The 23,595-nt window shown below is 43.9% G+C and overlaps 1 protein-coding gene across 3 annotated transcripts in view; it reads right to left on the bottom strand.

The window, feature by feature from the left end:
- Positions 1–23,595, bottom strand: part of cdh17 (cadherin 17, LI cadherin (liver-intestine)) — a 111,252-nt gene that overhangs the window by 87,178 nt on the left and 479 nt on the right. The window contains exons 1-3 of one of the 3 annotated variants that reach the window (XM_078215982.1): positions 19,722–19,740; positions 19,580–19,627; positions 11,628–11,697 (exon numbers count right to left, since the gene is read on the bottom strand). In XM_078215982.1, the coding sequence (XP_078072108.1) occupies positions 11,628–11,684 (57 nt within the window). In that variant the 5' untranslated portion in view covers positions 11,685–11,697; positions 19,580–19,627; positions 19,722–19,740. Of the gene's footprint in view, positions 1–11,627; positions 11,698–19,579; positions 19,628–19,721; positions 19,741–23,595 lie in introns of those variants that run through there. The other 2 variants (XM_078215981.1, XM_078215983.1) reach the window with 2 other exon arrangements.

Below are 23,595 nucleotides of genomic sequence, written 5' to 3'. Positions count from 1 at the left end.
CCACCTCTTTGGTCACCTTCTCAAAGAACTCAATAAGGTTTGTGAGGCATGGCCTACCCTTCACAAAACCGTGTTGACTTTCCCGAATCAAATTATTCCTTTCTAGGTGATTATAAATCCTATCTCTTATAATCCTTTCCAAAACTTTGCCCACAACAGAAGTAAGGCTCACTGGTCTATAATTACCAGGGTTGTCTCTACTTCTCTTCTTGAATAAGGGGACAACATTTGCTGTCCTCCAGTCTTCTGGCACTATTCCTATAGACAATGACGACATAAAGATCAAAGCCAAAGGCTCTGCAATCTCCTCCCTAGCCTCCCAGAGAATCCTGGGATAAATCCCATCCGGCCCAGGGGACTTATCTATTTTCACACTTTCCAGAATTGCTAACACCTCCTCTTTATTAACCTCAATCCCGTCTAGTCCAATAGCCTGTATCTCAGTATTCTCCTCGACAACATTGTCTTTTTGCTGCATGAATACTGACGAAAAATATTCATTTAGCGCCTCTCCTATCTCTTCAGGCTCCATGCACAACTTCCCACTACTGTCCTTGACTGGCCCTAATCTTGCCCTAGTCATTCTTTTATTCCTGACATACCGATAGAAAACTTTAGGGTTTTCCTTGATCCTATCTGCCAAAGACTTCTCATGCCCCCTCCTGGCTCTTCTTAACTCTCTCTTTAGGTCCTTCCTGGCTAACTTGTAACTCTCAAGCACCCTAACTGAGCCTTCACGTCTCATCTTTACATAAGTCTCCTTCCTCTTCACAAGAGATTCAACTTCTTTAGTAAACCACGGTTCCCTCACTCGACCATTTCCTCCCTGCCTGACAGGTACATACTTATCAAGGACACCCAGTACCTGTTCCTTGAACAAGCTCCAGATTTCAATTGTGTCCATCCCCTGCAGTTTCCTTCCTCAACCTATGCATCCTAAATCTCTCCTAATTGCATCATAATTTCCTTTCCCCCAGCTATAACTCTTGCCCTTCAGTATGAACCTATTCCTTTCCATCGCGAAAGTAAACGTAACCGAATTGTGGTCACTACCACCAAAGTGCTCCCCTACTTCCAAATCTAACACCTGGTCTGGTTCATTACCCAGTACCAAATTCAATGTGGCCTCGCCTCTTGTTGGCCCATCTACATATTGTGTCAGGAAACCCTCCTGCACACATTGGACAAAAACTGACCCATCTAAAGTACTCGAACTATAGCTCTTCCAGTCAATATTTGCAAAGTTAAAATCCCCCATAACAACCACCCTGTTACTTTCGCTCCTATCCAGAATCATCTTTGCAATCCTTTCCTCTACATCTCTGGAACTTTTCGGAGGCCTATAGAAAACTCCCAACCTGGTGACCTCTCCTTTCCTGTTTCTAACCTCAGCCCATACTACCTCAGTAGACGAGTCCTCGTCAAACATCCTTTCTGCCACCGTAATACTGTCCTTGACTAACAATGCCACACCTCCACCTCTTTTACCACTTTCCCTGCCCTTACTGAAACATCTAAACCCCGGAATCTGCAACAACCATTCCTGTCGCTGCGACATTGGGGAAATTGCTGGGATTAAAACCCAATAAATCCCCAGGGGCCTGATGATCTGCATCCCAGAGTACTCAAGAAAGTGGCCTGAGAAATAGTGGTGATCATTTTCCAGCATTCTATAGACTCTGGAAGAGTTCCAGTGGATTGGAGGATAGCTAATGTAACCCCACTTTTAACAAAAAGAGGTTGAGAGAAAACCGGGAATTATAGACTAGTTAGTCTGACATCAGTTGTGGGGAAAATGCTGGAGTCAATTATTGAGGATGCAATAACTGAACATTTGGAAAGCGGTGATAGGATTGGTCCGAGTCAGCATGGATTCACTGAAGGGAAATGTTGCTTGACAAACGTCTGGAATTTTTGAGGATGTGACCAGTAGAGTGGACAAGGGTGAACCAGTGGATGTTGTGTATCTGGACTTTCAAAATGCTTTTGACAAGATCCCACACAAGAGATTACTGAGCAAAATTAAAGCTCATTGTATTGGAGGCAATGTATTGACATGGATGGAGAACTGGTTGGCAGACAGGAAGCAGAGAGTGGGAATAAACGGGTCTTTTTCAGAGTGGCAGGCAGTGACTAGTAGGATACCGCAGGGTTCAGTGCTGGGACCTCAGCTATTCACAATATACATTAATGATTTGGACGAAGGAATTGAATGCAATATCTCCAAATTTGCAGATGACACTAAGCTGGGTGGTGGCATGTGCTGTGGGGAGGATGCTAAGAGGCCGCAGGGTGACTTGGACAGGCTGACTGAGTGGGCAAATACAATATAGTGTGGTTAAATGTGAGGTTGCCAACTTTGGTGGCAAAAAACAGGAAAGGAGATTATTATCTGAATGGTGGCAGTTTAAGAAAAGGAGAAGTGCAACGTGACCTTGGTGTCATGGTGAAACAGTCGCTGAAGGTTGGCATGCAGGTACAGCAGGCGGTGAGGAAAGCTAATGGCATGCAGGCCTTCATAGCAAGAGGATTTGAGTATAGGAGTAAAGATGTCTTGCTGCAGTTAAACAGGGCCTTGGTGAGGCCACAGCTTGAGTATCCTGTGCAATTTTGGTCTCCTAGTCTGAGGAAGGACATCCTTGCTATTGTGGGAGTCCAGCGAAGGTTCACCAAACTGATTCCAGGAATGGCAGGACTGACATATGAAGAGAGATTGGATTGACTGGGCTTGTACTCACTGGAATTTAGAAGAATGAGAGACGACCTCATAGAAACATATAAAATCCTGATGGGACTGGACAGGCTAGATGCAGGAAGAATGTTCCCAATGTTGGGGAAGTCCAGAACTAGGGGTCACAGTCTAAGAATAAGGAATAGCAGGACTCATCTTAAAAAAAAAATGAAGGGTACTAAATGTTGTACTCCTCCAGTGGAAATGCAAGGATTACAGATAAAAAGAAAAACCAGATAAAAACCACACAGCCCTCATGTCAGACAATCTACTCAGCACACTCCCCAATGGAAAGAAGGAGACCCACAAACAATTAAACCCCAGCCTCCCCCGTTCCACCATCTGAACACACCTATGGACGAACACCATCATAAAGAAAAAGGGATAGAGAATCCTGATTTTCGCAATATATCAGGATAACAGGCGACAAACGCCCTTATGCTTATATATCATACACACCTGTCAGGATAAAAGACACTACCACAAAATCAGGGTTAAAATCTAAGGGAACAAAGCTCAGGATTAATGATGAACTGCAGGATAATATAACCAGCCATGGAGCTTGAAAAGACCAAAGCTATAACAGGATCATGGAGCAATATCCAGGATCCATCCAGAGTTTCATAGCAAAGAAAAGCCTAGGCCCCGTTGCGTGGCAAGGACCTGACATGTCTGGCTGCCTCCAATCCTCTCAACGAACTCCGAGGATGAGGCAATGTAAGAGCAATGGGCAGAATCTTCGACCGACCCTCCAGCCTCAAAGACCGGGTACAATGTGCTTCATTGAACTCAAGACACCCAGCCCTTAAATTGAGATTGTGAAAGCATGGCAGCCAATTTCAAATTCAGCCGGGAATTCATCCCAGCACCCCACGTGAGACCGGGCTCACAGGCAATCCTTCTTCAGTCCCATCTCCCCGGGTCAGCCAGGATGCTTGACAAACCATGCAGCAGGATTTCCAAGAACTGACCAGGATTCTTTTCGCTGCTTCATCCTTCCTTTTAAGAATATCTCACAATTCCTCAAAATGAGCACCAATAATGTGCGCCGGGGAGCCAAGACCGTCGTCCACACCTTCACCCATAATGGTGGCCATCATCTCGACGCCAACAGCATCACTGCAGTGTAGGCCCGCTCACCAGTGAAACCACCCCTGCAAAGCGGGCCCCATCCCAGCCATTTTTGAGCGCTTCGATCAAACAAGGATTTCCCTGACATAACTCGGCTTCACTTCACCAAAATCTAGGGAGGATCTTCCAAGATCATAGCACAGATTATACACATCAGGATCGGATAATCGTGGGTTGTGCATCAGGATAAAAAAAGGATTAAAAGACGAGCCACTCCCGCGCTTACATCATGTTACTCCACCCACCACCCACCCTCACCAGACAGGTTTGAAACGTTTTGCATGTACAGGTATTTTGCACAGTATTCCACTGCTAAGGAATATCTCATTGGGCTTTTTTCTGCTTCAGTTTTCATTCATCCACAATTTGCTCTCCAATGGACAAATATTTTAATGAAGGAATTCGTTTCTGGTCTTATGCCCCAATGCTGTAACTGCCCTTTACGGTGATGAAGACTTGGAAGATGCCTGCCAGTTAATGATCCCAACATGTTCATAAACCCATGTTACTGTTTTATTATTCTTTCACCCAAGTCATTTTGCTTTTCCCTCATTTAATTTTCTTCATTGAGAAACCAGGAAAAGTGGACAGGCCCCAAAGTGCAGGACAGCCACAGGGATGAAAGTAGTAAGAGGGAACTGGAGCTAGCTCAGATTGGGTCATTTTCTAGGTACAAGTTGGCAGCAAAGAACTTTACTTGCTGCCAGTACATATCAGAAAAGCATCACCCCTACAAGTTTTGCAAGTGCTGACAGGAGGTGAACTTTCTGGGGACTAGTGATTGGGGTCACTGATCATGGGTATCAAGTGCCTGAATGTTGTAAGAAAAGAAAGACGAGGGTGGCAAAGGTAAGAAAAGAATGAATTAGAGGAGATTGTGATGAACTGTAACTTCAATAAAGGTGGTCTATGTCAGAAGATATTTTTAAGATTTATCTCTAAGTTGGAGGTAAGTGAACAAACACCAATCACACAAGTTCTTATACCATGTTTATCTCAGTCATTACATTTAACATTTTCAAACTGATAACTGCAGGTGTGACCTCAGTTTCATACCAATTACAAGTACAAGCAGGATATTGATTTCAAAGAGATCAGTGATAGATACTTGCAAATCGGATTTTGGTGCTTTTCAATGATCATGGCAGGTGAGCATGCATATTTTGTTAACTATCTTTGTTGAAGATCATCAAAGCTGAAACAGCCCATACTTCATAGAACCATAGAGGATTTCAGCACAGATGGAGGTGATTTGGTCCAGGTCTGTGTCAGTTTTATGTTACAGCAATTCACTGCTCTGAATTTCCCCTCACACATTCCATCTTTCTCTGCTTCAAATATTTATCCAATTATCCCAGGGACCTCTGCCTCTACCACTCTCTGTAGCAAAATATTCTATATCCAAACAATCTAAAAAATATATAAATTCCTCCTGACCTCTCTCATTTAAACATTTTTTTTCCATTCATTTGTGGGACATGGGTGTCGCTGGCTGGCCCGCATTTATTGCCCATCCCAAGTTGCCATTGAACTGAATGGCTTGCTAAGCCACCTCGGAGGGCAGTTTAGAGTCAACATTACTGTAACTCTGGAGTCACTTGTAGGCCAGACCAGGTAAGGATGCCAGATTTCTTTTCCTAAAGGACATTAGTGAACCAGATGGGTTTTGCTGAAAGTCAACAATGATTTCATGGTCATCAGTAGATTCTTAATTCCAGATATATTTATTAAATTCAAATTCCACCATGTGCTGTGGTGGGATTCGAATCTGGGCCCCCAGAACATTAGATGAATGCTGTATTAATAGTCTCCACGATAACACCACTAGGCATTCACCTACCCTGATCATAAGTCCTTTTAATGATTCTTCAGTTAGAGGAAATAAGCTTTCCTTGGGCGGCACGGTGACACAGTGGTTAACACTGCTGACTCAGAGCGACAGGGTCCCAGCTTTGAATACCGGCTTGGGTCACTGTCTGTGTGGAGTTTGCACATTCTCCCCGTGTCTGCTCTGGTTTCCTCCCACAGTCCAAAGATGTGCAGGATAGGTGAATTGGCCATGTTAAATTGCCCCTTAGTGACAGGGGGGCAAGCTTGGGTAAATGCATGGGGTTATGGAGATAAGGCCTGGATGGGATTGTGATCAGTGCAGAGTCAATGGGCCAAATGGCCTCCTTCTGCACTGTAGGATTCTATGATTCTTATTAGGGCAATCAAAGCCCTTCGCAAATTTAAAAGCCTCTATTAAATCTCCTCTCTTCCTTTCCTATTCCTGTGGAAATAGTCTAAATATCTCCAATTTTCATCTTATTACTAGTTACCTTTGCTGAACATCAACAGACAATTACGTGCTCTGTGGCTTTAATATATTTTCTTCATATGATGCTGAGAATTGCACACAATATTATACAAAAGTTTCATTGTCCCTTTATTTTGCAGTCCATGTCCTTCTTTATGAATTCCAAAATGTTGCTAGTATTTTTATGCCTTCATTCAGTTGCACTCGTACTTTCAGTGAACACCTAGGTCACTCTTAGATGATTTTTCTTCAACATATTTTCAATGCATCCATTCCTACTTCTTGCCTTCCCTCCCAAAGCACGTTACCTCCACATTAAGTCACATCTGCCAGCGGTCTGCCCGTTCCTTTCACATGTCTATATTTTCCTGATTTTCTTTTTACAATTCTGCTATCTGTATCTATCTTTATGGAATGCCAGTCCTACATCAACATCGTTGACTCTTAACTGCCCGCTGGAATTGTCTAGTAAGCCAATCAGTTATAACAAACCACTGAAAAAAATATAGGAAGTTCAAAAGGAATATCTACTATCAATTTCTCAGGGTCACATGGGATAGGCACATCCAAGAAAAAAATTATGGTTTCGATTATTATCTTTATTTAAGTTTTTTTTACAAATTTTGATTTTTATCCTTTGGAGTGCTACTTTAGTCTTCCATCCTTATGGGGAATGGTCTATCATGGTCAACTTTGTAGGGTCTTTTCCACACATAATCATTTGTAGCTGTGTTAATGCAACAGCATCAGTCACTCTTCTTAGGTATATCGGTGAGCATATTTTAAAGCAATTTATTTTGAATGGCTTGCGTTTTTAAACGCTGTCCAGTTACACTGATTGTCAGAGATATACATATGGGTTGGAGCAGAAACTCAATTTTAAAAAAAGAAACCTCCTCTCAAACCGAGCACAACGTTGGACAAACTTTGCTCTTGGATCACCAAATGTGCTCAAAGCAGAACATTATCCAATATTTCGAGCAAGTAATTGACAAGTGAGAGCGAGTTGTGTGTGTGAAACTTCAGCAATAGTGAGAAATTAAAATACAAATAAAGCTATAATATGCAAAAGCAATGCAATTAACTTTCCTACGATACAGTAATGACTACACTTCAAAAGCACTTCATCAGCTGTAAAGCACCTTGGGATGTTCTATGGTCATAAAAGTTGCTTCGTATTGGCAAGTTTTTTTTTATCAAGCTATTTGAAGGGCACAATGGTTGGAGTACACTGAACAGCCAACCAAAGAAGAGATTAGGACAAGGGACAAAGTTCTAGATAATGCTGAGAGGGGAAACCCACTCTTTGCATTGCTTAAGACAAAGAAAGCCTCAACTCATCAGGCTGCGAAGACTTGGAATCAGAGAGATGGCTCTTTAATTGAAGCATTGTCACAAAATTATAAAATCCATAGGATCACTACAGTTCAGAAGGAGGCCAATCAGCCCATCGAGTCTGCACCAACCACAATCTCACCCAGCCCCTTTCTAAGTGGAAAGAATCTCTCCACCTCTACCCTATTCAGCCCCTTCATTATCTTATAGGTCTCTATAAGATCCCCCCTCAGCCTTCTAAATTCCAACGAGTACAAACCCAATCTGCTCAGTCTCTCCTCATAATCAACACCCCTCATCTCTGGTATCAACCTGCTGAACCTTCTCTGCACTCCCTCCAAGGCCAATATATCCTTCTGCAAATAAGGGGACCAATACTGCACACAGTATTCCAGCTGCGGCCTCACCAATGCCCTGTACAGATGCAGCAAGACATCTCTGCTTTTATATTCTATCCCCCTTGCGATATAGGCCAACATCCCATTTGCCTTCTTGATCACCTGTTGCACCTGTAGACTGGGTTTTTGCGTCTCATGCACAAGGACCCCCAGGTCCCTCTGCACAGCAGCATGTTGTAATTTCTTTCCATTTAGATAATAATACAATTTGCTATTATTTCTTCCAAAGTGAATAACCTCGCATTTGTTAACGTTATACTCCATCTGCCAAACTGGAGCACCTGGAGGAAACCCACTCGGACACAGGGAGAATGTGCAGACTCTGCAAAGACAGTCACCCAAGGCAGGAATTGAACCCAGGTCCCTGGCGCTGTGAGGCAGCAGTGCTAACCACTGTGCCACTGTGCTGCCCATGCGATGATGTCAGTGGGATCTAACTGTAATTTTAACCCTGGACTGAGTGGTGAAACCACTGCAACTTTTCCCATCAGGTGAAATCAAATGGGCCATTTAGCTAACTTATTAACTTTCCTTTATTGGGTAGAGGAAGAGCAGGACTGTCATGCCCTAAACCCCTCCCAGGACCAAAGATCATCCACCTTTCCCGGTTTTATATGTGGCTCTCATAAATTAAAAATCATGTATATCTTTTCTATTTCCTACCTATCTTCATATCGTCAGCAAATTTGGCTAAGGTACAGTCAGTCTCTTCATCCAAGACATAGGGCGGAATTCTCCCCAAAAAAATTCTATGTGTTGAATTTGCGTGAAAACTGGAATAATTCACTGGAGTAATTGGCCATTCCCAGGACCCCCGCAATGCAAGCTCTCTGCCCGCCCCCAAGGCCCAATCACTGGCCCCCCCAACCATTCCAGGGCTCAGACCTGATCCCGCATCCTCCCGACCAGCCATGATCTCCAGCAACCCCCCCAACAATAATCCCACCCCCCCACAGTCCCGACCCACCCCTCACAGTGCCGACCCCCCAGGAGACTGACACCCCCCCCTCAGCTGACCTCTCCCCCCCCCCCCAGCCCGCTCTCATCGCCGGCCTCCCTCCTTCCCCGACCGATCCCGACTGTAGAGTGGCAGCAGGACCTCCCACTGATCGTCCCCTAGGTCCCACCCCCCATAGGCCACACCCCCTTGGCACTCCCCCATGCCCAATGGGCAGTGCCAAGGTGCTCCCTGAACATTGGCATTTTGACCCTTGGGCAGTGCTGGGGGCCAGGCTGGCACTGCCAGGATGCCCATGCCTGGGGGCACTACCCTTCCACCGCCCAACCCTGGGCGGCCCTGATTGCCCCTCTTCACTTCAGCGGGGTCAGGCCACTAGTCCCCCGAAAGTGGGGAGCTGGTGGATTCCCCATTGGAGTGAAGGGGGGGGGGGCAATTGGGGCAATTTCTCCCTCCTTATTAATTTTAGTCGTCTTATATTAGGTTCTAAAACTTTCCCAATATTCTGGCCTGCCACTAATCATTGCAGCATTGCACATCTTTTCAAAGAACAAAGAAAATTACAGCACAGGAACAGGCCCTTTGGCCCTCTAAGCCTGCACTGACCATGCTACCCGACTTAACTAAAACCCCCTACCCTTCCGAGGACCATATCCCTCTATTCCCATCCTGTTCATGTATGTGTCAAGGCGCCCCTTAAAAATCACCACTGTATCCGCTTCCACTACCTCCCCCGGCAACGTGTTCCAGGCACCCACCACCCTCTGTGTAAAAAATCTGCCTCGTACATCTCCTTTAAACCTTGCCCCTTGCACTTTAAACCTGTGCCTCTAGTAATTGATTCTTCCACCCTGGGAAAAAGTTTTCCATGCCCCTCATAATCTTGTAGACTTCTATCAGGTCGCCCCTCAACCTCCGTCATTCCAGTGAGAACAAACCAAGTTTCTCCAACCTCTCCTCATAGCTGATGCCCTCCATTCCAGGCAACATCCTGGTAAATCTTTTCTGTACCCTCTCCAAAACCTCCACATCCTTCTGGTAGTGTGGTGACCAGAATTGAACACTATATTCCAAGTGCAGCCTAACTAAGGGTCAATAAAGCTGCAACATGACTTGCCAATTGTTAAACTCAATGCCCCAGCTGATGAAGGCAAGCATGCCGTATGCCTTCTTGACTACCTTCTCCACCTGCGTTGCCACTTTCAGTGACCTGTGTACCTGTATACTCAGATCCCTCTGCCTATCAATACTCTTAAGGGTTCTGCCATTTACTGTATATTTCCTATCTGTATTAGACCTTCCAAAGTGCATTACCTCACATTTGTCTGGAATTTGTCCAGTTTGATTCCACTGTTAACCTCCTGAGTTAGCCATGGATGGTGAATCCCTCTGGTAGAGTCTTTCTTCCCCAATGGATTATATGTTTCTTGTGAGTTACGAAATATCTCCTTAAATGTCTGCCACTGCTCCTCTACCATCTTCCTTAACAACCTATGTTGCCAGCCGCCTTTAGCCTACTCTGTCTTCATACCCTTGTAATTACCTTGTTTTAAATTTAAGACCCTAGCTATGGACCCATATTTCTCACCCTCAAGTTGAATACAAAGTTCTATCACGTTATGATCACCCTTGCCTAGACAAATCTTTACAACAAGGTACTTACTTAATCCTGTCTCCTTACACATTGTGTGGAGATGCCGGCGTTGGACTGGGGTAAACACAGTAAGAATTTTAACAACACCAGGTTATAAAGTCCAACAGGTTTATTTGGTAGCAAGTGCCATTAGCTTTCGGAGCGCTGCTCCTTCGTCAGATGGAGTGGGTATCTTCGTCAGATGGAGCAGATATCCACTCCATCTGACGAAGGAGCAGCGCTCTGAAAGCTAATGGCATTTGCGACCAAATAAACCTGTTGGACTTTAACCTGGTGTTGTTAAAACTCTTACTGTCCTTACACATTACCAGGTTGAAAATAGCCTGGTACCTTGTAGGTTCCAAAATGTATTCTTTTGAGTATACTTCGTCCTCCTATGTCATTCATTGACTAATTGTTACTTCTCTACATAACTGTGTTATCGGCATTAACTTGCGAAGGAGCCACTTGCAACAACTTGTTTATGAATGCCTTCGGTTTGTTTTTCAGAGTTGTCAGCGCTTTTTAAACAGCCAAGCAGCTTTTGCTGTTTTTTACCGGGTGGCAGACACAGGTATGTTTGTGGCTTCAAATTTGCAGCAAGCCCTGTAGTAATTTCTCTACCTACCAATAAACTCAGGGTTTAATAAAATGCCTACTGTTCCTTGCTGAGTTAAGCACAATTAAAGGTGACATAAGCAATCTTAAAAGGGAAATAGTGTCAAAGTTTAGCTGGTGGGGTCCAATGAGATATCCCAGCAGCCGGTTGTAAGGCCGTTGAATTTTTAAATAATTTCCTCGGGCAAACTGTTTCTCAATTGCCGCTTTCCTGTATGTGAACAAAGAAACCTGTCTCTGAATTCAGATTCCAGTTAAGCAATCTACTCCTGGCTCCCAGAGTTAAAGGTGTGGCAAAAGCACATTCGGTAAATATTTGTGCAAGAAACACTCGACAGAAACTGCAGATCAGCCACCTCGCTTTGTGAGTGAAATCCTGAGAACTTTACAACAGCCAAGGATTCCACTCAACAAAGGAAGTCGTGTCACACCAAAGGCATAATTCAACTCACATTAAGCGATCATTAAATGTTGATTCATAATATAAATTATGAAATAGAAACCGATGCATTGTGAAAACTTACCATCGCCATCAAAAATAAAAGCAGTTGTCCATTGTGTTGGTGATTAGATGGCCTCATGGTGTCTCGGTACCTGTAACGTGGGCACAAATTAATAATAAAATGATAAAAAGTCTTCTACATCCCTCGTCAGGATCGTATAAAACAATTTCTGCACACTCTATGCCAAAACTACATGAACCATGCACAATTTATAGGCTAGTACTGGTTGGAAATAATATTGGGAAAGGTTTCCATTTCCATCTGATAGAATAGATCGCTGCCTCTTTATTGACTCAGTCCAATTGTCATTCTGGCAAAATAAATAGAAAGGAAATGAAACAGCCTCTGGAAGGGGTATGTAATTATCCTGCCAGATTAGCAGCCAGGTGCAGAAGACGAATATCTACCCTATTATTATTAAACTACTAATCATATTATGTTATATACAACTCGAATATCACTCCACGTGTGTACAAAATTGCCAAGGTGAATGAAGACAAAAGTGAAGGAGCTTGGGGGGGGGGGGGGGGGGGGGGGGGGGAAGTTTCAGGACAAGAGGGTTGCAGAGAGGCAGAGAGGCTTTTGAGGATGGATAGAGATACAACCAGCCAGGACATTCAGCTAGAGTGCTGGATCATGAATATGCAGGGGAAGTGAAGGCTCTTCTACTAAATGTAGAGAAGGGGTGTGAACTTAAACATAGTGCTGAAGAAATTGTAGTGATAGTGCAGAATAATGTCATATAATTTCTAACTAAGGACAAGTATTTGAGTTCAATAGACCAGGAACCAATGAGCCAGTGATGCAGGTGAAGTATAAGCAGAAGGGACATCAGCAGAAGGTGGACAGAGTCAAGACCCAGATATCTGGATGTGCCCATTTTTGGCACACATGGGGTACAGGGATAAAAGCAAATTACTGCGGATGCTGGAATCTGAAAACAAAAGAGAAAATGTTGGAAAATCTCAGCAGGTCTGGCAGCATCTGTAAGGAGAGAAAAGAGCTGATGTTTTGAGTCCAGGTGACCCTTTGTCAAAGCTAAAGGGCATAGAAAGTGGGAGATATTTATACTGCAGTGTGTGGGAATGAAAGATGAATCATAGCCACAGAAACCAAAGGAAAAGACTGCTAATAGCTGTCCACAGAGAGGATAGAAGGTGTGAATGGCCAAACAGCAGAGAAGCTAAAATGAAGGTGTTGGGGGAAGAGGAGGCTGGAATGAATGGGACAGAGGTAAGATTCAGAAAAGGAGAAGCAAAGAGGGTGAAAAGGTAAGGGAAGGGGGATAAAGTATGGGAAGAGTGGGGGGGGGGGAAGAAAAATGAAGAAAGACAATAAAGAAATAAAAGGTAAAGAACAGTAAAAGATTAAATTAAATAAAATGAAAACAACGGGGTCGAGGTGGGGTAGAGCAAATCATCTGAAGTTGTTGAATTTGATGTTGAGACCGGAAAGATGTAATGTGCCTAGCCGGAAGATGAGATGCTGTTCCTCCAGTTTGCGCTGAGCTTTATTGGAACATTGCAGCAAGCCAAGGACAGACATGTGGGCATGGGGGCAGGATCGTGTGTTAAAATGGCAAGCGTCAGGGTCCTGAATGCGCACAGACCGAAGATGCTCAGCAAAGCGATCACCCAGTCTACGCTTGGTTTCTCCGATATAGAGGAGACCACATTGGGAGCAGCGAATACAATAGACCAAATTGAAAGAGGTGCAAGTGAAACACTGCTTAACCTGGAATGAATGTTTTGGACCTTGAATGGTGGGCATAGAAGAGGTGAAGGGACAGGTGTTACACCTTCCGCGATTACATGGGAAGGTGCCATGAGTGACGGGAGAGTGTTGGGTATAGTGGAGGAGTGGACTAGGTTATCCCAGAGGGAAAGGTCTCTGCGGAATGCTGACAGAGGGAGTGAAGGGAAGATGTGTTTGGCGGTGGCATCACACTGGAGTTGGCGGAAATGATTAAGCTTTGCATAAAACGGCTGGACTCTATCCTTGTTCTGGGAGGGAAGGGAGGGGGTGATGGTCGTGGTGCGGGAGATGGAGTGCACGCTGTTGAGGGCCCTGTCAACAACTGTAGATGAGAATCCACGGTTGAGGAAAAAGGAGCACAGCACCACTTTGGAAGGTGGCATCATCAGAACAAATGCGATGGAGATGAAGGAGCTGAGAGAAAGGGATGGAGACCTTACAGGATGTGGGGTGTGAAGAGTTGTAGTCCAGATAGCTCTGGGAGTCAGTGGACTTGTAACTGATATTGGTAGATAGTCTATTGCCAGAAATGGAGACAGAAAGGTCAAGGAAGGGAAGGGAAGTGTCTGAGATGGACCAGTTGAAGGCGCTGGAGGGGTGGAAACTGGAAGCGAAGTTCATTAATTTTTTGAGGTCTGAACAGGAGCATGGAACAAGGAATGTTTCACATACCCCATAAAAAGACAAGCGTAACTAGGACCCAGGTTAAGCAGTGTTTCACTTGCACCTCTTTCAATTTGGTGTATTGTATTCGCTGTTCCCAATGTGGTCTCCTCTATATCGGAGAGACCAAGCGTAGACTGGGTGATTGCTTTGCTGAGCACCTTCGGTCTGTGCGCAATCAGGACCCTGACCTTCCGGTTGCTTGCCATTTTAACACACGATCCTGCCCCCACGCCCACATGTCTGTCCTTGGCTTGCTGCAATGTTCCAGTGAAGCTCAACACAAACTGGAAGAACAGCATCTCATCTTCCGGCTAGGAACTTTACAGCCTTCCGATCTCAACATCGAATTCAACAACTTCAAATGATTTGCTCTACCCCACCTCGAACCCTTTGTTTTCATTCTATTTTATTTCATTTTTTACTGTCCTCTACCTTTTATTTCTTTATTGCCTTTCTTCATTTTTCTTCCCCCCCCCCTTATTCTTTCCCCCTACTTTATCCCCCTTCCCTTACCTTTTCTCCCCCTTTGCTTCTCCTTTTCTGAATCTTACCTCTGTCCCATCCATTCCCCCCACCCCTCCAACATCTTCATTTTCGCTTCTATGCCGTTTGGCCATTCACACCTTCTATTCTCTCTCTGAACAGCCATTAGCAGTCTTTTCCCCTGGTTTCTGTGGCTATAACTCATCTTCCATTCCCACACCCTGCAGTATAAATATCTCCCACTTTCTCTGCCTTTTAGCTTTGACAAAGGGTCGTTTGGACTTGAAACATCAGCTTTTTACTCTCCTTACAGATGCTGCCAGACCTGCTGAGATTTTCCAGCTTTTTCTCTTTTGGTTTGGGGTACAGGGAATATTCCTGATGCCTGAATGGTGGAGCCTGTGGCACCCCCGATATTTGATCCACAGGCCTGTATAAATGAATTCATGATGTGGAGATGCCGGCGTTGGACTGGGGTAAACACAGTAAGAAGTTTAACAACACCAGGTTAAAGTCCAACAGGTTTATTTGGTAGCAAAAGCCACACAAGCTTTCGAAGCTCTAAGCCCCTTCTTCAGGTGAATGTATAAATGAATTCATACAGCTGCTGCCAGTACAGAGGTAGTCAATAGTGGCTGCAGTTAGTGGACTTCAGGTGTGTAGGTCTGGCATTTGGGGCTGAGATTAGATCAGGCTGGGAGTCAGGCCCACAATCAAAATGCACTGAGGACGGGGGTCTGAGAATCGCAGGAGCAGGTTTGGATGTTGATAGTGGGCCTGTGATTGGAAGAAGCTCTGCATATCAAGCTCTGCATTCAAGGTGAAGGGGGGGAGGTTTAACACAGATATCAGAAGGACATATTTTACACAGAGGGTCGTGGGGGCCTGGAATGTGTTGCCGGGCAAGGTGGTGGAGGTGGACACACTGGGAACGTTTAAGACTTATCTAGACAGCTATATGAACGGAGTGGGAATGGAGGGATACAAAAGAGTGGTCTAGTTTGGACCAGGGAGCGGCGCGGGCTAATTGTTCTTTGTTTCTCGTTTCAAGGCTTCATTCTATGATCATCTTGCTGGTGCCAGTACAGAGCGAGACTGCGGATAGTTGGGAACCTGTCTCGGGGGCAGGGAATTCAGATGGTGTTCGTAAAGCAGAAGTGGAAATGAATAGGGTTGGGAAGCATTTTCTGATCAGGGCCAGTGTGATCTCCTGGACTCGTTTCGATCGCCACAGGGGGTCGGAGAGGAATTTCCCAGATTTTTTTTTCCCCATATTGGCCCTGGGGTTTTCACTCTGGGTTTTCGCCTCTCCCTGGAGATCACATGGTCTGGAATGGGGGGGTGGGGGTGAGTTAATAGGTTGTGATGAACAAAGCATCGTAGCTGTGAGGGACAGCTCGGTGGATAGGATATTAGGATGTAGATAGGCTGGAAAATTGGGCGAGGATCCTGGATTCAGGATTCAATCCTGGACCGGGGAGCGGCGCGGGCTTGGAGGGCCGAAGGGCCTGTTCCTGTGCTGTATTGTTCTTTGTTCTTTGTTCTTTGTTTTGTATATCACTAAATCTTTCATGCCTGGTAGGCAATTTGAAAGAATGATTCTCCAGCCAGTGATGCTGGTTTCAACCACTGGCTACTTCGTGGTAAACCAATCCTGGAGAGGACACCTTAAGCAGGAATTAGACCCCAATTTGATACGTAAAAGTCCCAATCCTGCTTTTGGTGTGGATCAATGCCTATTTTTTGTCCTTTTCCAATGTCACATACAGCATATCACCAGCAGAAATGTATGTACGTTTGCTCCTCGCCATATCTGGGGCATTAGTAAGCAAGTTAGCTCCTGAAAAACAGTTGCATGGCTGAATTTATAAACCAGCATTCCTCCAATTCTTACATCACCCTCAACTGCACAATTCATGTTTCATCTACTATGATTAGTTTCGTATAAAAAGTATCAAGTTACAATTCAAATATACTATACTTGATATTAATATCAAGAATAATAAATCACCAGCATTGTGTTACAATTCAGTTACTCTATCTGACCACCACTATTTGTAAACTGCCTGACCTTCAGGTTCATGTGTAATGACATTATTAAAGAATCTGCCTTGTAACTCCCAGCTATTTCATCACACAATGGAAGCAGGCAGTTGCAATTCACTTTTGTGCTGTGGATTCTTCGTCACCATGGAAGATACTCTCACACAGTGGGATAGAGCCTGGCTGTAATGCCACACGGCAACAGAATCACCTGACAGGGCTACTTCACAAAATCGCCAAGAAGGCCTGATTGAATTACAATAACAGATTCCCGTGTACCATAGGAAGGTGACTAAACCAATTTCCCCATGCTTCCATTCGTTAATCAATTGAGTGTGCATGATCACAGTGGCAGTGGGATATGGACACGATACGAAAGTCTCAGAACATCAGGTTAAAGTCCAACAGGTTTATTTGGAATCACGAGCTTTCGGAGCGCTGTTCCTTCATCAGGCGAGTAGCACCTGTTGGACTTTAACCTGGTGTCGTGAGACTTCTTACTGTGCCTACCCCAGTCCAACGCCGGCATCTCCACATCGTGGGATATGGACAAAGAGGTTTATGGAAACCTGAATGAATCTACACTATCTAGCTCAAAGCCTGACATACTGAATATGTATTTTGTCAAGATCAGATTTTGGGAAATAAACAAAACACAATGGGTGGAATTCTCCCAAGCCCCCACCAATGGTGGGAAAATATGGTGAGAGGCCCAGAAATTGGTTTCATGTTGGCATGGACTTAAAGTGGGATCTTCCACTGCTGCCTGCCAGTGCGGGTTGGAAAACCCACCGGAGGCTGGTGTTCACCTCATTTGCAATGGATGAGATGAAGGCCCAAACACCCCCACCACCCCCCCACGCCCCCAACCCCCCAGGCCAGATTCTCCATGATGCCAGTGGAAAAACATGCCAGTGTGAAACACTTTGGAATAATGTGGCTTGTAGATACCGGGACTAATTTGTACAATGCCTGAGGCTGCCTCTGGAGTTCAGGATGGAGGCCCTCTGCAATCCTAGAGCACCACAGCAGTGGGTGGGGGAAATATCTGCAGGTGGACCTTCCAGTTTCAGTGTCCTGGAGGGAGTCCATCATCCAGCCTCGGAATGTTCCTGGAGATCTATCTTCTTTCTCAGGGGGTCCATCTTCTGGCCACAGAGTGTTCCCGGAGATCAATCTTCACTTTCAGGCGGTTGACCTTCTTTCTTCAATGGTGAGTTAGTGATGTTTGACACCTTATCAATATGGCGCACAGGGACGATGGCGGACTACACGTCATCCAGGCCTGCCCTACCACTGAATACTGGGTGAAACACCAGGGTACATAATCAATGAGGTCGGGTCCAGAAGCTTTGGTGTGTCTTCTCGCCGACCTCCTTAGCAACAAATGTTCCCCTCTCCGCCACGCAAGATTGGAGAATTCCACCCAATCTGCTGATGTATCTTTTCTTATATTCATCCTTAAATTTCTAAAACTAGTCTTTCCTTCTCCTTAGTCTTCCCAGATAAGTTTCCCAGATAAGAAAGATAGTTTGGAGTCACCACTCCCAGGTCTCAGTGGCTACTGTTCTTTAAATCACTATGAGGTGCGTGAGACCTGCCTCATGTGGATTTTCTTGAGGGATGGACGGTTTGAATTTGAATATTTAAACAAGCCTGCTTTTCTCTCGATTAATAAATTGACTAAAAAAGTAACTAACACCTGGCGCTGAAGCACACAGTTGTATTAATGAGTTGTTTTTTAGAGGGAAGAATAACCTGGTTTTCTTCCAAGCTTACCTATATTCTAATTTTTCTTCCCTTTTCCTGACAATGAACCAAAATCAAGAACTCATCGACAATGGCAGCTCTGCACTTAATTCATAAATAAACCAACTGATTGAGTCACCTCCACCTTCACTGCCTCTATACCAGAGGCCAGTCCTGCTGATGTTAACAGTTGCTAAATTTTAAGCCACTCTTTAGCTCCCATTCAGAAAAGGTATCATGCTTTTGTCCACAATTGATTACATTTTACACAGTTTTTAAAGCGATCAGTCAAAAAAAAAAATCAGGTTTGAACAAATTATTTAACGTTCAAAACCTGGGCTGCCTTGAAAAGCAATCAACACAATGACAGCATGAAAACTGAAATCATTTTAATGAATCTGTCGCACCGAGGTTACTCTGTGCAATGTTGTCCTAACACAGTGCACCTTTGTGTTTAATGTTTGTACAAATCCTTCTTGTCTGCTATTTTATGAGAGATTTATTTTTGCTCGATAATAGCGCATTTAATAATTTGCAGGTTATTTGCTTTTAACACATAAAAAAAACACAGAAACGATTTTCAAGATATTATTGCACCTCATTTAGATTATAGAGAGAGTGCTGCTCGCTTTAACAGAGCCATTTTTGTGGATGGTGCACTCACATACATGTTTTATGACAGTCCATGTACAAGCACAGCAAGCTTTTATGAACCTGTCAGACCTGATTGTAACAGGTTGTATTAATCGGGTGGGTCCCGCTCACAACCTGAGACAGTCACCATTTTTACATTACACAAGAGTCTTTTAGCAATTCTTTTTGTTTCCAAAAAAACCCGCTCATCCGTCTGCAGTCAAATCAATGAAAACCTCAATCAGAAACTAAACAAAAACAGAAATCGGTCACGAGGCTGCATGGAACTAAATTTACTCTTAAACACTGAAAATATCACCGAGGCAAATTAGTGAAATTATTACTTTCTGCAGTCTGTGCTACCAACATTGTTAGATACAAACATATAAAATATACTGTTTTTGTCCAAAACAGGAACAAATGTTCTTTTATGTAAAGTAAGTCGTGGTATAAGAGCTTGCCACCAGCTGTCAACTGCATAACATTAAGCAAGAACGACGCCCTTTGAAAAACCCTTCACCATGATATAGGGCTGTGTTTCTGAAGCAGCCCCTGCAAGTTCAAACGCTACTTCACAGAAAATCTTACATTTTCATACCACGCGCAAACAGCAGCTGCAATATTTAAAGTAAAGTTTCAGTTACCTGTCAATCAAGTGGTTGGCTTTTCCTTTATCTCCTATGGTTCAGGGACTGGAAGTAACAAAATGAGAACCTGATACCAAATAGACTCTTGTCAAACTTTAACCGTCACTTTATTGCAGCTAATGATTTGCTCGATCCATACCTCATGAAATACAATTGGCGTGTTTCAACAAATAAGGTGGAAAGATCCCAGATTCAAATTGTTTTAGGTCATATACAAAGGTGCAGCAACAGTCAAACTACAATTTTGCCAAACCCCACAGTACAAATATCAAGCAATGCTAAGACACGCCCCTTTTCTACTACCATGCCCCTTTTGAATTTCCATATTACTTAACTATTCAAAGTTTAACAAACACAATTTGCACCACCCCTTTACCTTAAGTTTAACAACAAATCGTACCCTTCTTTTTTTTCAAGCAAAGCCAGTTTCATTTTTTTCAGAGTGAAAATAGTCATCATCCCATCTCCTTTCTGTTTAAACACCCACCTCCAATTTTTTTTAAAAAGCACTCACCTTGTCTTTGTTTTATTTAACACAGATTTCTATCTACGCATTCATTCAAACAAAAAAATCATAGCATTTAAATTCCTGGGTGGTCATGGGGAAGGTGGGCAGGTTTGGGGAAGAACAGAATTTCTCCATGCCTACTGTCAGTCTGAAATCCTGCGGTCAACTTATCAAAATACTTCCAGCAGGCACCTGAGCCATTGTTCATACAATCTAGAAGCGCCCACTGAGGAGGGGGATGGTGGGGATCTGAACAGGAGTGATGGAAAGGAGTTTATGTGGCAGAAAACTTGCTGCCATGCCTTATTATCACATTACTGGAATGGTCAAGAGCTTCAAGCTTCCAGGTGTCCAGATCACCAACAACCCGTCCTTGTCCCTCCACGCTAATGCTATAGTTAAATAAGCTGACCAACGCCTCTACTTTCGCAGGAGTCTAAGGAAATTCGGCATGTCCGCTACGACACTCATCAATTTTTACAGATGCACCATAGAAAGCATCCTTTCCGGATGTATCACAGCTTAGTATGGCTCCTGCTCTGACCAAGACCGCAAGAAAATACAAAAGGTTGTAAACATAGCCCAGTCCATCACGCAAACCAGTCTCCCATCCATTCATTCCGTCTACATTTCCCGCTGCCTTGGAAAAGCAGCCAGCATAATCAAGGACAGAATGCATCCCAGGATATACTGTCTTCCACCTTCTTCCATCGGGGAAAAGTCTGAGATCACACACCAGCGACTCAAGAACAGCTTCTTCCCTGCTGCCATCAGACTTTTGAATGGACCTACCTTATATTTAGTTGATCTTTCTCTGCACCCTAGCTATAACTGTAACATTGCATTCTGCACCCTCTCCTTTCCTTCTCTCCTATGTTCTCTATGAACAGTATGCTTTGTCTTGATTAGCGCGCAAGAAACAATACTTTTCACTGAATGATAATATATGTGACAATAATAAATCAAATCACATCAAAATGTCTCTGGGAATTAAAAATGTTAACATATCCTAATCAGTTAATATGCCTTAGAATATTATAATTCCAAACTGAAGATTGGAAATAGGCCTTTTTGAAAGGCTGCTACAGTCAAGAGGTTTGTAAGTCCATATTATTTGCAGCTATAGTCCAGTTACTATTCCTTCAAGTATATGTACTTCAAGAGGGTGGATAGTGTGCTTTCTGATTATTCAAATTTGCACATAAATGACCAATTACATTGCACACTGTATTTCCCTCATTCACCTTAGATTTTATTGTGTCCATTCTTGGAAGTGCCTCTGATTTCTAAAGGATCTGAATAGAGGCAGACCACTTGCTGGTCCACCCCAAATTCCAGTCCCACAGCTGGCAGCGGCCTGGGAAACCACACTGCCCGGCCCTAAAAGTTTCAGGGCCCATCAAGCAAGTGGAGGACTCTGTATGAAGAAGGTAGTCAAAAGCAGTCACTTTTCTACAGTGCACTAAATGGAAAGCCTGCTGAGGGAGTGTAGTGGATGATTGATCCCATGGCAAACCTGAAATGCTGGTCAGCAGTGAGAGGAAAAGCAGTCTATGACTGACAACTCACAACACCCAGGTTAAAGTCCAACAGGTTTATTTGGAATCATTTGCTTTCAGAGCACTGCTCCTTCATCAGGTGTGCATTCGGTCCTTGATTATGCTGGCTGCTTTTCTAAGCCATATTAACTGACACATTTGATGAAGGAGCAGCGCTCCGAAAGCTCATGATACCAAATAAACCTGTTTGACTTTAACCTGGTATTGTGAGACTTCTTACTGTGCCCACCCCAGTCCAATGCCGGCACCTCCACATCATGACTGACAAGATTGATTTACTTCAAGGTAAACATTACATCAAAAACCTCCGACCTTGCCCGCGGCTGGGATTCTCCAGTGCCACTGCAGTGAATAGATTTTTGGTTGAACGCCAAATTTTCTGTTTTTGTTGGCAATGGGGCAGGAACAGATGAGGTCGGAGAATCTTGCTCTTAATTTCTGGTTGGGAGAACTGGGTTGTGCTCATCTAAATTAATATTTCTGCGAACTCGACATAATTAGGGACTCCACGCACCCCGGACATACTCTCTTCCACCTTCTTCCGTTGGGAAAAAGATACATGACGTCATGTACCAACTGACTCAAGGACAGCTTTTTCTCTGCTGCCATCAGACTTTGGACTTACCTTGCATTAAGTTGATCTTGCTCTACACCCTAGCTATGACTGTAACACTACATTCTGCACTCTCTCCTTTCCTTATAGACATAGACATCTCTATGAACGGTATGCTTTGCCTGTATAGCACGCAAGAAACAATACTTTTCACTGTATACTGATACATTTGACAATAATGAATCAAATCAAATCAAACCGTCCATTGTTTGTTTAACAGCAGCATCCACTCAATCGACTGTTGCAAGGATTCATCATATTCTATAAGGTTAAAAGGGACATATATTTGGTGTAATTTCCTAAATTGTATAAAATATTTGATTTGATTTGATTTATTATTGTCACATGTATTAACATACAGTGAAAAGTATTGTTTCTTGCGCACTCAACAGACAAAACATACCGTTCATAGAGAAGGAAACGAGAGAGTGCAGAATGTAGTGTTACAGTCACAGCTAGGGTGTAGAGAAAGATCAACTTAATGCAAGGTAAGTCCATTCAAAAGTCTGACAGCAGCAGGGAAGAAGCTGTACTTGAGTCGGTTGGTACTTGGCCTCAGACTTTCGTATCTTTTTCCCAAAGGAAGAAGGTGGAAGAGAGAATGTCCGGGGTGTGTGGGATGCGTGCCGAGGCAGCGGGAAGTGTAGACAGAGTCAATGGATGGGAGGCTGGTTTGCGTGATGGATTGGGCTACATTCATGACCTTTTTTAGTTCCTTTCAGTCTTGGGCAGAGCAGGAGCCATGCCAAGCTGTGATACAACCAGAAAGAATGCTTTCTATGATGCATCTGTAAAAGTTGGTGAGAGTCGTAGCTGACATGCCAAATTTCCTTAGTCTGCTGAGAAAGTAGAGGCGTTGGAGGGCTTTCTTAACTATAGTGTTGGCATGGGGGGGACCAGGACAGGTTGTTGGTGATCTGGACACCTAAAAACTTGAAGCTCTCGACCCTTTCTACTTCGTCCTCATTGACGTAGACAGAGGCATGTTCTCCTTTACGCTTCCTGAAGTTGATGACAATCTCTCTCATTTTGTTGACATTGAGGGGGAGATTATTGTTGCCGCACCAGTTATTGGTTAAATCCCAGGAAATACAATCCGAGTTTGTATAATCTCTCCTTGTAATTTAACCCTTGGAATCCAGGTATCTTTCTGATAAATTTGTGCAGAACTGCCTCCAAGGTCAATATATCCTTCCTAAACTGTGGTGTGCACAACTGTTCATGCTAATCCAGGCGTGGTCAGCGGGGTTTTATAGGACTTGCTAAGAGCACCACTGTAGAATTACTTATTGTACACTTAATTCAGCCATGACTTTCTCTCATTTAGATTTGA

The sequence above is a fragment of the Mustelus asterias genome, chromosome 7, assembly GCF_964213995.1.
Source record: "Mustelus asterias chromosome 7, sMusAst1.hap1.1, whole genome shotgun sequence".
Lineage (NCBI taxonomy): Eukaryota > Metazoa > Chordata > Chondrichthyes > Carcharhiniformes > Triakidae > Mustelus > Mustelus asterias.
Note: the sequence above shows the minus strand (reverse complement) of the source record. Positions and strands in the feature narration are given on the sequence as shown.